At 45.3% G+C, this 15,767-nt stretch overlaps 2 protein-coding genes across 3 annotated transcripts in view; both read right to left on the bottom strand.

Annotated features, from left to right (window-relative positions):
- DTD1 (D-aminoacyl-tRNA deacylase 1) overlaps positions 1-2,978 on the bottom strand; it is a 175,099-nt gene extending 172,121 nt beyond the window's left edge. For both annotated transcript variants that reach the window (XM_080814070.1, XM_080814071.1), the window contains exon 1: positions 2,772-2,978. In XM_080814070.1, the coding sequence (XP_080670196.1) occupies positions 2,772-2,814 (43 nt within the window). In that variant the 5' untranslated portion in view covers positions 2,815-2,978. The remainder of the gene's footprint in view (positions 1-2,771) is intronic.
- A 10,673-nt stretch (positions 2,979-13,651) lies between these two features.
- SMIM26 (small integral membrane protein 26) lies at positions 13,652-14,919 on the bottom strand. The gene is made up of 2 exons (XM_080814073.1): positions 14,769-14,919; positions 13,652-13,976 (listed from the first exon to the last, which is right to left on the bottom strand). Exons 1-2 carry the CDS (start codon positions 14,884-14,886, stop codon positions 13,810-13,812), a joined length of 285 nt encoding a protein of 94 aa, XP_080670199.1. The 5' UTR covers positions 14,887-14,919; the 3' UTR covers positions 13,652-13,809.
- Between the last annotated feature and the right edge of the window lie 848 nt (positions 14,920-15,767).

Genomic DNA, 15,767 nt, shown 5'->3' with positions numbered 1-15,767 from the left:
CTCTTTGTGTTGTACATTCTATAGACTTGGACAAATATACATTAACATGTATCCACCACTACAGTATCATACAGAGTAGTAATTTCACTGCTCTAAGAATTCTCCCTGCTCCGCCTATTCATCCCTCTAAATCTTTTCTGAAATAGATTCGAAAAAGTAGAATCACGATTCAAAGTGATTCAAATCACTACCTGAAGAGTTTCATGCTTCTCCCTCTCCCTCAGCCACTCTCTCATGCTCTCTCTCAAATAAAAAAAAAATTTTTTTTTAAGTTTTTAAAGGGGGCGGGGGCACCTGGGTGGCTCAGTCAGTTAAGCATCTGCCTTTGGCTCAGGTCATGGTCCCAGAGGGGAATCCTTGCTCAGCGGGGAGCCTGCTTCTCCCTCTCCCTCTGTCTCTTTGACGCTCTCTCGATCTCTAATAAATAAATAAAATTTTTTTTAAAAAATTTTTGAAGAGTTTCAACATTTTTATAATCTATTACTGTCTTAATAAGAAACAAATTATGCCCCAAAGTCTATCTATAACATAGTCTCCTCTCCTATTTTTGAGTAGTTTTGCTCCCCCCTCCAGGGACAAGTAGAAGAACTAGGAGACCCAAAGGGTTCTTTTATTATTGACAAATTAATTTCCAAGGGGAAAAAAAACTAGAAAATCACCATTTTAGACAACAGATCACAGGGCTAGAAAAGACCTGAGATATTCGGTCAATTTCCCATGCATACTGGCATCACCACTGACCTCTACTTCAAGAAGAATTCACAACCTCTCAAATTAACTCATTCAAGCCCATTTTAGATCCCCTTCCCAACATTACATGATTCTATTCAGATTTTAGCTGCTGAAGCTGAATGATAGGACATGAGAGTTACCACACTTTGCCGCCTGAGTAACCAAATGAACATGTTCAAAATGTTCCATAATAACGGTTTTAAAATTAAGATTATCACAATAACCACGCTAAGACATCAAAATGTACTTGACCAATCTCATTGAGTCCGCCACATACTAAGATATGACTCCTATTATCCTCTGTCCCAACCATAAAATTGAAAGTGGCATTTTAAAACCCCCATAATAAAACGCCATTCATGTACAACCACGTTTCAGTGAAGCCAGTCACGTTCTAAAGAAATCAGAAAATCTTTCCACTACAGTTCAGCTAGAAGGCCTGGCTAACCTGAAGTTCCCTCCAGCACTGAGAGAGAATTCCATTTTATTTAACAATTTCCCACAATTAATACCCTTCTTTTTTTTTAAATACCCTTCTCTTTTTTTTAAATACGCTTCTCTTTTTTAATATGCAGGTTTGCTGTTTTTTAACTAAAAGCACCCAATTTAAATAGCAAATTAAAATCATTCAAACTATTCAGCAAATCTCACAAAATACATGTTCTCAATATGTCAGATCAGCAGAATGAAGAGTGCAAGAGAAGATCAGAACTTAATTTCCTCAAAGTTCACTCACTGTTGGTGATGACCACATAGAGCTGAATGCAAGATTTTGCTGAAAAAAGCAAAAAATCTTTTCATCTATTAATTTCCCATTTTAGTTAATTTAAATATTAACTGAAAGGCCAAAAAACTTTGTTTTAAAAAGCCCATAAATCCCAAAGCTATTCTGTTCCCTATTACTCCAGGACCATATTCAAAACCAGTTAACAGAACAGCTTAGAAATCATTAGGCAGCACTGAAAATTAGACTCTCAGATCTAAATACATGGTTTTGCTGGGTTTGGTTGTTCCTTTAGGGAATTTTGTTGCTTTGTTTTTAAATCTATACTTTTGTGGACCCAAGAACACATAGTAGGTGTGGACTGGCTGAAGAAAAGGATATCTGGAATTACTTGGGCTGAGACAATACTCTAAGTATGAAAAAAAGAAAAGAAAAAAAAAAAACCCAGAAGACTAGAATACAATCTAGTATTAGTCATTAAAAAAAATTTTTAACATCTTTTTATCTTGGTTTGACTTTTTAAAACGACTGCCTTATATACATTCATCATCTGGATCTCTGATGTTCAAACTAGACTACAGTGATCCAGCAATGACAAATGGCTGGGTGGCCTGGTCCACAAGAAACTGGTGGCAAACAAATAATGGATCCAAAATTCTTTAGATTCTGACCCCCATCTCTGCAGGGTTAGAGAAGTGAGAAAGAGAGGTGTCCTGGGGGCGGGGATCATTCTGTATCGAGTCTGGGCGGTCACGTGGGTGTGCACAACTGTCAGAACTCATCCATACGAACAACTCTTATCTGTGCATTTTATTGGCAGTCAAGCTCCATAAAAATTGGGACCTGTAAACAATGGGCAAAAATGGGAAATTTAAAATAGAACGTTGTAAGGGGCGGATGGTGGTGTCCTTGCTCGGGAAATGCTGCCTACGTGTTGTTTGTGCAACACTCCACCGAAGAACGGGCCATGGGGATGTTCGGAGGTTCGGCCACCCGGTACTCGGGACCCAAAACAAGACAATACAAAACAAAAACAACACGATAATAAGCCGCGTTTATCATGAACCCAAAGAAGAACCCTGCAGCCAGGGCCGCGCCAGGGCCCGCGGGGCACGTGGACTGCTCCATGGCCGCGGCGGTGCCCGGAGCCAACCCGGAGATTCCGTGCTGCAGGGGCGAGCTCGCCAGGGCCCGCAGCGGCTGCAGCAGCCTCGGGGACGGCCCGGGGGAACCCTCGCCGGGGCAGCCGGGGACTGCCGGACGCGGGGTCAGGGGTGGCTCCTCCCGGGCCCGACCCCGGCCCCGCCCGACTGACCTGTGACGCTGGCCCGGGTGACGCGCTGCACCACGGCTTTCATGGCGGCGGCTTGGGCGAGCGGGGCGGCGCCGCGCTCCTTCCGGCCTCGCTACTCTGCAGGCAGCTCGACCGCCGGCGCCCTCTGCGGGTGACACCAGGAAGCGCGCAGAACAGCCCGGTCCGACCCGGTTGGCGGCGACACGGCCACGTCGGCCACGCCCATCCACAGGTCGGCCCCGCCCGCGTCGGTCACGCCCACCTGGTGATAGGTCCCGCCCCTCCCTCGGTCCCGCCCCAGCCACAGGTGGGCCTAGGCCCCCACCGGATCCTGAAACCCCCGCCGGGTCCCCACCCCAAACACAGACTCAGGCCCTGCCCAGGCGGCAGCTGTGTTTCTCACATTCCCGACCTAAGAGCCAATCATCCCTAAATCCCAGTTTTGTCCTGAATCTCAATACTGTGTTTCTCCTGCCACCCGTCCACCCCTCTGTCCCGATGCTCCCAAATTCCTTTTCCCTTGTCTTCCTGCCTCGGTGTCTTCTCAAAAACCAGACAAAATAGAATCTGCTTCCTAAAATAGCTATTTAACTACGGTATGTAAGTATTCATATGACTTAGCCATGCCATGGCAGTTGCACAGATCTATGAGCCTGTCATTCTAATTCCTCTAATACTAATACTTAGCAGCTTCCCCCACCCAGGGTTGTTAGATTTAAATAAAATAGACTGTGTAAAAATCATTCGAAAGCCGCAAAGGACTGTACAAGTATTACCCTAACAAATTATTATCGCTGAGAAAAATAAGCCCCTTTCAGGGGCGCCTGGGTGGCTAAGTGGGTTCAGTGTCTGCCTTCTGCTAAGGGCATGATCTCAAGGTCCTAGAATCAAGCTAGGAGTTTGCTATTCCCTCTCCCTCTGCCTCTCCCCTCCCCTCACCTCTGCTCATGTTCTCTGTGGCTGTCTTGTTCTCTGTCTCAAATCTTAAGATAAATAAAAAAATAAAATTTTAAAATAAGCCCGTTTCAGCATGCCTTCTTCTCCAAGCCCTCTAATAGCATTAATGGGTGTAGAGTGATGACATTCAGAGCAGGCTACTCCCAAAATATGGCACCTTGGCATATCGAATACCATAACAGAGTATGAGAAAGCAGCAGGATCAGAAAAGCTTGAGAAAGCAGCAGGATCAGAAAAGTCACTTTGAACGTCCCATCACCCTTCTCTCCTGAAACCAGTAGTAAATCCTTGTGTGCCCTCCCTACAACTTGATCTGCAAAGACAAAGGGATGGCAAGAACAAAGAGACCTTGCTAAGTTCCCCCTGGTTTACTATGCTTACCTCATACTCCTTGACTTATTATATTCCTCCATGATGTCCACTCTCCATCAAAAATAGCATAGGAATACACAAGTCTGTTTCTTTGAGCAACATTTTCTTGTGAAGGCTCCGTGTCTTGTAATTAGGTTTGTGTACTTTTCTCCCGTTAATCTGTCTTTGTCAGCTTAATTCTCAGACCCAACCAGAGAACCTAAGAGTGAGAAAAACTTAAAATTTGATGTTTTTTTACATTTAATCAGCATAGTTCAAACATTTTGATGTCAATATCCCTCTACATTCTTTTTCTTTTTTTTTTAATTTTTTTTAAATTTATTTATTTGTTAGAGAGAGAGAGAGCGAGCGAGCACAGGCAGACAGAGTGGCAGGCAGAGGCAGAGGGAGAAGCAGGCTCCCTGCCGAGCAAGGAGCCCGATGTGGGACTCGATCCCAAGACGCTGGGATCATGACCTGAGCCGAAGGCAGCCACTCAACCAACTGAGCCACCCAGGCGTCCCTACCCCTCTACATTCTTAAAAATTATTGAATACTCTAAATACTTTTGTTTATCTAGGTTATATCTAAAAAGATTTACTGTATTAGAAATTACAGCAAAGAAAAATCGTTGAACATTGATTTATAATACATTCAAAAACAACAATAATAAATTCATTATATGTTAACAGTAGAGCAATGAGGTTATTACACACCATGGAACCTCTGGAAATCCCCATTGTACACTCCTGAAGGAGTAACAGTGAAAAAGGCAATTATTGTTATCTGTATATTATTGTATATTACGTATATTATCTGTATATTATTGTATATTATGTATATTATCTGTATATTATTATAGAAAGAGTTGGCAATCACAAGTCCTCTAGAGGGACACTTTGAGAACTGTTGGATTTGATAATGGCATTAAATAAATATTAATTTCCTGATTTGTATGTAAGAGAAAATCCTTGTTTATAGAAAATGCACACCAAAGTATTTAGAGGTAAAGGCACATGATATCTGCAATTTACTCTCAAATGGTTTGGAGAAAAATAATATATACAGAGAAAATACAGTGAGTGATAAACCAAATGAAATAAAATATTGGCAGTTTGGAAGGGAAGGGACCTTAGTTTTCCGTAAGTTGGAAATTTCAAAATAAAAGTTTTAGGGGCTCCTGGCTGGCTCAGTCAGTAGAGCATGTGACTCTTGATCTCAAGGTTGTGAGTTTGAGGCCCATGTTGGGTGTAGGGATTCCTTAAAAATAAAAATCTTAAGGTTCTAAAAACATACCCAAACACCCAAATTCTTTTTTGCATTTAGTGAACTCGGAAAGGTCAACACCAGGGGCTTCTGCCCTTGGAAGGACCTCCTCCCCGCTGCATACCTTCTCCTTTGCTTTCTCAGTTGCCACTCTCCCCAGGGTTCCCTCCTTTCCCTGTCTTCCTCCACTCCACTTTGCATGTGACAAGCCTTCAGGGCCCTGTGCACTCTGGTTTTTCCTCTCCATTCTCATATTTAAAATTCCAGTTTCGTGCCACCACCTCTCCCATTTTCATTTCTGCTCCAGATATCTCCTGTGAGTTTGTGCTTCCAAATACCTTCTTCACATCTCCATTTCCATGAGTCACCCATGTCACAAAGTGAATAGATTTTAAAAGGAACTCAGGATTTCCAACCCTGTTGAATAACAAAGAATGTGTCTGATCTTTGTTCTGGGTTTCTGGCACACAGCTTCTAAAGTCCTCAGAATCTCCCATGTGATAGGAGTGGGTTTGTTCTTCATGCCCCTTGATCACCTCTGACCTTATGCTATTAAATCAGTTCAAATGGAGAGCTGGTCACCAGAAAGACCCATCATGTGAGTCATTGTGGCAAATTATCAAACTTGAGGGAGTCACAGAAACTCCCAAATTTACAGCCTGTTGGTTATAAATACAGATGACCTGGGGACCCCTGAAATGAACCTGGAATCTGAAAAGCAGCCTTGCTGGGAACATGCCCCTTAAACTTGCTGGGTGGGAGCTAAGCCTGCATGCTTAGTGCCAGAACCAAATTGCAGTACAGCGGTTGGTGTTAGAACTCCACAAGCCCTCCATACTCCACCACCTGGGTCATCCCTATCTAAATAAATGGCTCCAACGTTTACTAGAGTCATAAGTGACTCATGGTTGCCCCCTTTCCCTCTCCCCAGGTATCTAGTCCATCAACAAATCTTCTCACTCTCCAAAACATACCCCCAAGTGCCCTCTTCTCTCCACCACCATTTCATCCTGTCACATGCTCCCTGTGATCTCTCACCGGGATTTCTACCACGGCTCCCTCACTTGTCTCCCTACTGCCACATTGTTTCCCGCTTCAATCCATTCTCCACGGAGAAATAAAAGTGATATTCCTAGAGTATATACTCTCCTTTTTCCAGATGGTGGTCTTCTCTACATCCCTCAAGCAAATCCATTTGTTCCTACCTCAGCACCTCAGCAGGCGCTGGTCCTCCATCTGGTATATTCTCCCCCTATTCTTCGTACATCTTGCTCCTCTCCTTCAGGTTTTCAGCTCAAAGGCTTTCTCCTCAGACAGAATTTCTCTGACCACAGAGACTAAAGCGTCCCTGTTCCCCATTATTTCCCAGCACCATCCCATGGTTCTTCCCTCATATTCTGGCAACTTTCTCTCTCTCTCTCTCTCTCTCTCTCTCTCTCTCTCTGTTTCTCTCTTAACGTTATTTAATTACTTAGAGAGAAAGAGAGAGAGCACGAGCAGGGGGAGGGGCAGAGGGAGAAGCAGAGTTCCTGCTTAGCAGGGAGCCTGCACCCGGACTGGATCCCAGGACTGGGATGGAGACCTGAGCCAAAGTCAGAGGCTTAACTGAACCACCCAGGTGCCCCCATACTCTGGCAACTTTCAATTACTCTAGTGCCTGTTAGGCTGTGTTCTGATCATTCATGTCTCTCACAAGCGTGAGATACCCTTGTATCACAAGGCGATACCCTTGTATCCGAAGCATCTAACACAGCACCCAGAGCTCAGATAATATTGTTCAATGAATAAGAGTGTGAATATAGCTCTTTGATTAACAATGTACCCTAGACTTATAGTATGGCTGTGGCTGTTCTAGGGATTTTACCCAAAGCCCAAAGCCCGAGGTACAATAAACCACCTCTTCCGGATCCTTCCTCTGAAGCTGGGACATCTTGCCAGGAAGCCCCTCGCTCTTGGCTAGCCAGAATGAGATCACATGACCATGCTTGACCCAATCGCTGAAAGGGAGATGGGTCTTAACCCCACCCCATCCCCACCCACCCACACGATTGGCTGAGACGAAAGGTTCTTGCGTCCGGGCATACAGCCCCCCAGGGGGTTACAGGAGGGGTGTGTGTGAAGAGAGGGACTGGAGCTCTAACAATGTCTGGAGGTTGTTACTGGCATTTAATGACCAGAGAATTTGAAATGCTGAGGCTCTTGCCACACCTGTGGCAGCCCACAAACGGGATTGTTCCATCCACAGTGCCGGCAGTGCCCGCTTTGAGAAACACGGGACCAGCCGGGCCCCGCCCTGTGGATGGAGCCAGTCCTCCTAGAGCACGGATGGGGTGGACTCACCGGTCTGTAATAAAGCAGGAACGGAGGCAGTGGATGTAGGGAAAGCAGTCAGCCGTGTCTACCGAGAGGCTCTGTTTTCAGCTGAGAGGCTCTGTTTTCAGCTCAGTGCCATGTTGAGCAAGTTTTATGGAAGACGCTTCTGCCTGAACCCTTTCAGTTATCTCCGTAAATTCCGTAAATTGAAAGCGGGATTGCTGAATCAAAGGATATGCCACTTTCCATTTTGATACTCACAGCTAAACTGTGCTGCTGAAGACGTATGTTAACGTCTGGGCGTTATGGGCAAGCCGTATGGGCAAGTATCATGTGACAAAGTCCCTGGGGTGCCAAGAGCCAAGCAGTGGAGGACTATAGGAGGGGACTGACTGAGAGTTGGAAAGTGTTCACACCAGCTTCTCAGGACTACTTAAGACATAGTTTACTCCTGTTAATAGTAGCAAGGACACAGAGCACTTTTCTTTTTTTTAATTTATTTGAGAGAGAGAGAGAGAGAGTGCACATGAGCGAGGGGGAGGGGTAGAGGGAGAAGCAAGCTCCTCACTGGGCAGAGAGCCTAATGTGGGGCTCCACCCCAGGACCCAGGATGACGACCTGAGCCAAAAGCAGCAGCTTTTAACGGACTGAGCCACCCTGGCACCCAGCAGGGAGCACTTTCTCAGTGGAAGCTCATAACCCTGTCAGCAGACTGGGTAGATATTATGCCTCTTCATCAAAAGGAATTGAGGTTCAGAAAAGTAGGGGAGATATTTCTATCATGGAAAGTTAAATTTTTTTAAAATAAATAAATAAGGAAATGGGATTTGCTTGGAGTTACATCAGCTGTAACAGAGACCCAAGTAACAGTGCCTTGAATTGCACAGAAATCGATTCTTTTCTCATAAAACACTGCACCGGTGTGGTCTTCCACAGGGCCAGACAAGTCAATTCATTTTGCTGTTGTTGCTGTTGTTGTTGTTTTTAAAGATTTTATTTTTAAGTAATCTCTGCACCCAGCATGGGGCTCGAACTCAACCCTGAGATCAAGACTTGCGCACACCACTGACTGAGCCAGCCAAGTTTCCCTTGTTTTTTTTTTTTTTCTGCCATTCCTTGGGAGTCATCTTCATCCAAATGGTGGAATGGTTGACTTCTCACAGCCACCTCCTTGCTCCTCCAGTAGTGTGTACTCGCTCTCTCTCTCTCTCTCTCTCTCATAAATAAATAAATAAATAAAATACATTTAATACTAAAAATTCATTTTGCATATGCAACCTTTCTATGATTATATGGGATGCTGTTGTGTCTCAAATTATCAACCACCATTCTATTAGACAGCAAATAAATACAGCCAATGGATAGACTATGTAGTCAAACTGTTACATTCACTGGACTAAATTCACTTGGGGTCCAAAATTCACTGGGCTTTTATTTTTAATAGAGCTCTGATGGTAGTTTTTCACTTGTTATCTGCCCCTCACAAAAGCATAAAGCAATCTGGTAACTTGAGCTTTCTGGCATTTGGATTCTAGGAAAACAAAAAGTTTTCAGCATTTCTTTCCGAAGCTTGTCATCAATAGCTCCCTCACTGCTTTATGAGATGAAGTTAGCATAAAGCCAACAGCTTAAGCTTTAGCCTCTGAAAAACCTCACTTTCTGTCCCATCTCTGCCACTCCCTGTGTGACCTTAGGAATATGGTTAGACCTCATTTAGCCTCTGTCTTTTTATCTGTAAAGTTGGGAAGAATATCTTCTTCAGATTGTGGCAAGGAGTAAATGTAATACAGCTCTCAGAAACTGATCTTGAGGCAAATCTGCAAATAAGCATATCTTTACAATGACATATCCATCATCTCTGTCTGGCTCATATCTGTCATTTTGGAAATGATAGATCATGTAATTCATCTTAAAAGTCTAATTCAGAGAGGTGAAGCAGAGCTCCCCTGAATGTTGTTTTTTTTTTTTTTTAAGATTTTATTTATTTGAGAGAGAGAATGAGAGAGAGATAACATGAAAGGGGGGAGGTCAGATGGAAAAGCAGACCTCCCTGCTGAACAGGGAACCTGATGCAGGACTCCATTCCGGGACTCGATCCCAGGAGTCCAGGGTCATGACCTGAGCCAAAGGCAGTTGCTTAGCCAACTCAGCCTCACACAGGACCCTCCCCTGAATGTTTAAAGCCCAACACTCTGCGTGCTAGAGCACATTGGACACAGTGCCCCCCAAAAAGCATGATTTTTTTTTAGCTCCAGCTGGTGGATCTCTAATGCTTAGGAGAACCTTAATTCTGTTACTTCTTTGACTTCTGCCACTTGGTCATATTTCTGGTGCCATCAGTACAAAATTGTACGATTTTCTTCTCTAAAAAGAAACTAAGTCCAGGAGAATCTCATGTTCATTTTGGTGTATGGTGAATCTGTGATGGAAAAAATAGGAAACTATGGCAAGATAGTCCTCTGATATCATATCACCAGAAAGACACCCTTCCCCACCCCCCACGATGCATGCTTGATCCCTTCCACGAAACCGACTCAAATTACCTCCTTATCTTGGATGTGACCCTTGACTCATTATGGTCTTTGGACAGGCCTGGCGATGGAGTCACTGACTCCTGGCCTGCCAATGACGGAGTTCTGTCAGGATGCTGTAAAGGAAAATTTTCCCAAACTTGCAGTATCAGGTGAAAAGAAAGATAGCAAGTACATTTAATGTCATTACGGAGCACTGTGTTTAACAAGCAGTGATATTGTGACCTGAAATAAGAAGTATGTATTTGGTCTTCCTTTATTCCTGATACAGAGTTCCTAAAATTCTTGGAATTACCAAAGTGATGAGAGTGATAAATATGTCTTTTGTTACATTAATGAGCTGACTTTTGGACCCCACCTAAAGGATGAAGGCTAGTTGTCAGGAGACGCAATCATGTGACCAGAGGGTGGGAACTTTCAGTCCCAACCCTAACCCCCCGGGGAGATTGAGTTCCATTGCCAATGGCCCAGGATTTAATCCTTCATTCCTCTGTAACGAAGACTCCATAAAAACCCAAAAGCACAGGGCTCTTTTTTTTTTTATGATTTTATTTATTTATTTGAGAGAGAGATAGAGAGAGAGAGCACAAGATGGGGGAGGGCCAGGCAGAGAAGCAGACTCCCCGCCAAGCGGGGAGCTTGAAGTAGGACTAGATCGTGGGATTCCAGGGTCATGACCAGAGCCCATGGCAGTCGATCAACCAACTGAGCCACCCAGGGGACCAGGACAGGGTTCTGAAAAATTCCTGGCTGGTAAACACATGGAGGTTGGAGAAAGGCATGCTGGAAGAGAACAGGGAACTTTCCCCACACCTTGCCCTGTGCATCTCTCCCATCTGTCTGCTCCCGAGTAACATTCTGTCATCTAGTCAGTAAAATGTTTCTCTGAGTTCCATAAGCTGCTCTAGCACATTAATTGAACTCAAGGAAGGGGTCATGGGAAACTTCGATCTATAGCTGGTGGGTCAAAAGAACAGGTAACAACCTAGGCTTGAGACTGGTGTCTCAAGTCCAAGGAGGGTGTTATTGGAAAAGCTGACTGCCACAGGAAGAAGCACAGGTGAGGAGGACCTGGGCTGTGGCTGTGATCTGGCGGGGGAGGTGACAGTCTTGCAAGACTGAGCCCTTGACCTGTGGAATCTGATGCTATCTCTGGGTAGATAGTGTCAGAATGGAGTTGAATCATAGAACCCCCCCAGCTGGTTCCCAAAAATTGCTGTGGTGCCTGGACCCCCACCACACACACACACGCACACATGCACGCAAATTGGAATTGGGCCCAAGAGTTCTTTTATAGGCCCACTCAAAGATTCCTTAAGTATCTGGGGGAACATGCCTCTGTTTGACCTATCATTTACCTGTGATTAAAAACCTAGGTTTCGGGAGCCTGGGTGGCTCAGATAGTTAAGCAACTGCCTTGGGCTCATGGCCATGATCTCAGACTCTCAGGATCGAGTCCCACATCGGACTTACTGCTTGGTGGGGAGTCTGCTTCTCCTTCTGACCCTCCCCCCATCTCATGCTCTCTCTACCTCTCAAGTAGATAAATAAAATCTTTTTTTTTTTTAAAGATTTTATTTATTTATTGGACAGACAGAGATCACAAGTAGGCAGAGAGGCAGGCAGAGAGAGAGAGAGAGAGGAGGAAGCAGGCTCCCTGCTGAGCAGAGAGCCTGATGTGGGACTCGATCCCAGGACCCTGGGATCATGACCTGAGCCGAAAGCAGAGGCTTTAACCCACTGAGCCACCCAGGTTCCCGATAAATAAAATCTTAAAAAAAAAAAAAAAAAAAAGCCTAGGTCTCGTGAAGTTGTACATCAACTTGTGGATTTTTGGCCAATAAGGATAAAAGTGATTCCTGTCTGGTAAACAAATAAACAAAACACCAAGGTGTAGGTATTTACCCCCCTAAAGAACATTAACCACAAATCCTATTCTAACATTTCTTTCTCCGGTGCCTAAATTATCCTGCTCAACCAACTGAGCCACCCTGACGCCCCATGAATGCCTTTCAGGCATACTCAGTAATCCACAGGGCAGGGCTCTAATAAAAAGTGACTGAGTCTCACAAGAGTGGAAGCCAAACACCAGCTTGGGAAGAGGCTGCTCAGACTAGCTCTAGTGCTGCAGAATGGGGGTTGGGGAGAAGAGAAGCTGGTGTGCAGCGAGAGAGGCAACAAGGCAGACAAGAGCCCAAGCAGGCTCAGTGAGAGGGTGGCTGCCTTCCTGAGTGGGGTACCAGGTTCTCCTAAGACCTCAACATACTCGGCTTTAGTTCTGAGCTGTCCATACACATTTTTTATAAACACCTCCTTTCTGATTTAAGCTCACTTGTGTGGGGTTCTTACTTGCGATGGTAATAGACAATAGAGACCAGTGCAGCACTCTAGGGCACAACCCATGTTGTCCTGACTTTGTATCCCCCATGTCTAGAATACTGGTAGCCACAGTTGTTTATTTTGTTTGTTTATTTTTAAAGATTTTATTTATTTATTTGACAGACAGAGATCTCAAGTAGGGGGAGAGGCAGACAGACAGAGAGAGAGAGGAGGAAGCAGGCTCCCTGCTGAGCAGAGAGCCCGATGTGGGGCTCAATCCCAGGACCCTGGGATCATGACCTGAGCCGAAGGCAGAGGCTTTAACCCACTGAGCCACCCAGGTGCCCCCACAGTTGGGGTTTAATCCACATCTGCTGAAGGAATGTGGGGTACCTGTACTGGTCCTAGTGAAAAGGTCAAGTCTCTTTAATTCAGGAGTTACAAAATCTAGTTAAAACATACTTCCCGGGGCGCCTGGGTGGCTCAGTGGGTTAAAGCCTCTGCCTTCGGCTCAGGTCATGATCTCAGGGTCTTGGGATCAAGCCCCGCATCAGGTTCTCTGCTCAGCGGGGAGCCTGCTTCCCCCTCTCTCTGCCTGCCTCTCTGCCTACTTGTGATCTCTGTCAAATAAATAAATTTTTAAAAAATTTTAAAAAATTAAAAAAAAATGCCAGGTTTTGACACAAAACGTCTAGGGTAAAGCTCAAGATGCTACATTCCTGGGGCGCCTGGGTGGCTCAGTGTGTTAAGCCTCTGCCTTTGGCTCAGGTCATGATCCCAGGGTCCTGGGATCGAGCCCGGTGTGGGGCTCTCTGCTCCACAGAGAGCCTGCTTCCTCCCCTCTCTCTCTGCCTGCCTCTCTGCCTACTTGCCATCTCTGTCAAATAAATAAAATCTTAAAAAACAAAACAAAACAAAAACTTCACAAGTACCCAACAGTACCTAAAGAGCTGCTATAAATCCCAGGCTGAAGGTGGGCGATCAGGTGATTATAACCTTCAAAGCACCGCTAAAGCCCTATTTGCCCGCAACATGAGAGAAATAGAAAGTTACATGAAACAGTCTCAGAAAACAGCTTACGGGAAGCTCAATGTGAAATTTCACTTCCACCTTTTCACTCATGTAAGTACTGAGGGACACCTCTGAAATATGCAAGTTGACTTTTCCTCAAGGACATATTTATTGCATACCACGAGTGTTTATATTTTACAGCAAAATTAAATTAAATGGATACACTTTTCATAAACATAAATTGGAAATCAAGGCATCCATGAAATGCATATGCTGAACCAAAGTCCCGGTTTTCAGCATTCCGCAGTTAATCACGATTCTCGTCCAGGGCCACCAGTCCACGATTTCAAAAAGTTGACGATCCTGTCAGTGACTGGAACAAAATCTTCCCTGTATGTGACAATTGTTTCCAAGTAAAACCCTTTCGGGGGCTCAAGCAATTCATTTCTTGGGACATCCTTTTGCTCCACTTCATCACCTTTGGGGTGGGGGGGGAAAGGAACACCTGAATTATTACCTTTTAAGACAGCAGTCCTTAAATTATTAGTTAAGTCTTGGAAGGAAATAAAATAAACTAAGGTAGGAATCACCCCTACCCCCGCCAGATTCCTGACACTATTTTCTCCCCGTGAAAAAAGAAAAATAAATATGACATGACCACTATAGACACGGAAACGTGTTTAAATGCTCAATACTGGAAACGTGTACTTTCAGGCCGCTGATAATCTTCAACGCCAAATGTCACCTTCAGTACGGATTTTACAGAACAGCTTTCCTGTTTCCTTTTCCGAATGGCTTTTAGTACATTCAGATCTGTACAACCGCAGTTTTAGGATATTTCCCTCTCTTAGCAAGTCCCGCCCCATCAACTCCGCCCGTTCAGCCCCAGGCAACTAGAATCCGCTGCAGGCATCTACAGATCTCCAGCACAGCTCTGAAGGCTCGGGGATTTCCTCTTCCGCCCGTTAACCGGGCGGGTGGAAGTGCTGAAACTGCTCGCCCACTGCGACCGGGCTCACCGAGGCATCGCCTCTTTAAATAAATCATCGTCCAGTGTTTTTGACATTCCCTCTGGAATCTTCCCCAGATTCGTCAAATAAACAAACAAGAAGCAGATAGGAGGATTGAAAAGGTAGTTCCGGGCAGATTCCCCTACAGCGAATTGCTCGCGACAATGGTTTTGCAGAATAAACCCGGTGCCTGCGGCACAGCGAAGCCGCTTCTGTGACCCTATCAGGACGCCCCACCGAAGGCTGCCGGAGGGTCGTACCTGGTGGCTTGTGCTTTTTCCGGCCTAAATAAAACAAGGAGCCCAGAGTGGTCCAAGCGCCCAACCCATATAGCACGGACATCCGTCGGTACCAAGATGTGGCCTGATCCGGGCGCATTATGCAGGTCGGGAAGGGTTTCGACTCCGGGAGGCCCAGGGTAGAGGCGGGCCTTTCTGCCGGCGCGTCACAACCGCCGCCGCCTCCAATGGAGAGCCGATTCCGGGAGGCCACTTCCTGCAATGGCCCCGATGCATCCTGGGGCGTGTAGTCCCGAAAGTCGCGCCCGGGACTTGGACCCTAAGGTGTAGGGTTCTGGGGGCTTCCGGGCCGCGCTGCTGAGGAACAGCCTCGCCTACCACGTGACACCAATTGACAATTTCTCTGAACGAGCTTCTCCGTGGAAAATTGTAACACCTGCCTTACACAGGATTCAGATGGTATTTGTAAAGGTTAAGTCCACTCCTCCTGCGGCTCCCAGATATGCGAGAATGCCTGTCTACCCCCGAAGCTTTCCCCACTTTTCTTTCTAGAACCCAGTCCGGATGAGCCTTGGGTCCCCTCTAGTCAAAGTTGATCTTTCCACTGGGTCTGGGTCTTATGCTTTACTGCCTCCTCGGGATTACGCTGTAACTCTACCCACATCTCAAAAACACATCTCCTTTGACTCTGCCTGCCTTCCAACTTTTCTCTTAACCATAAGTTTCTAAATTCAAAGCATAATCTACCACCACTCCAACAGACCAAATTAACTTTGAGAGCAGAAGCGATGTATTTGGCATAGCATGGACATTCAGTAAATCGCCATATCCAGTAACTACTTTTCAGCCATAGTCAAATTTTATCTCTAAAGCATTTGACACCATTGACCATACCTGCTCCTTTCATAGCTTCAGAAACATAATTTTCTTCCGTATCTCTGTGTCCTTCAGGGCTCTTTCAAATTCTCCCACCCTTTAGAAATTGTTTTGCCATACACAAAAATTTAACTCTAAATGGAT

Source organism: Martes martes (assembly GCF_963455335.1).
Source record: "Martes martes genome assembly, chromosome: 9".
NCBI classification, from domain to species: domain Eukaryota; kingdom Metazoa; phylum Chordata; class Mammalia; order Carnivora; family Mustelidae; genus Martes; species Martes martes.
The sequence above is the reverse complement of the archived record's forward strand: the minus strand, read 5'-3'. Positions and strand labels throughout refer to the sequence as shown.

Excerpts from the sequence above, each read along its gene's own strand:
- SMIM26 (XM_080814073.1), bottom strand. The coding sequence starts at position 14,886 with ATGCGCCCGGATCAGGCCACATCTTGGTACCGACGGATGTCCGTGCTA. Across the intron at positions 13,977-14,768 it reads GAAAAAGCACAAGCCACCAG|GTGATGAAGTGGAGCAAAAG; the intron begins GTACGACCCTCC and ends CCCACCCCAAAG.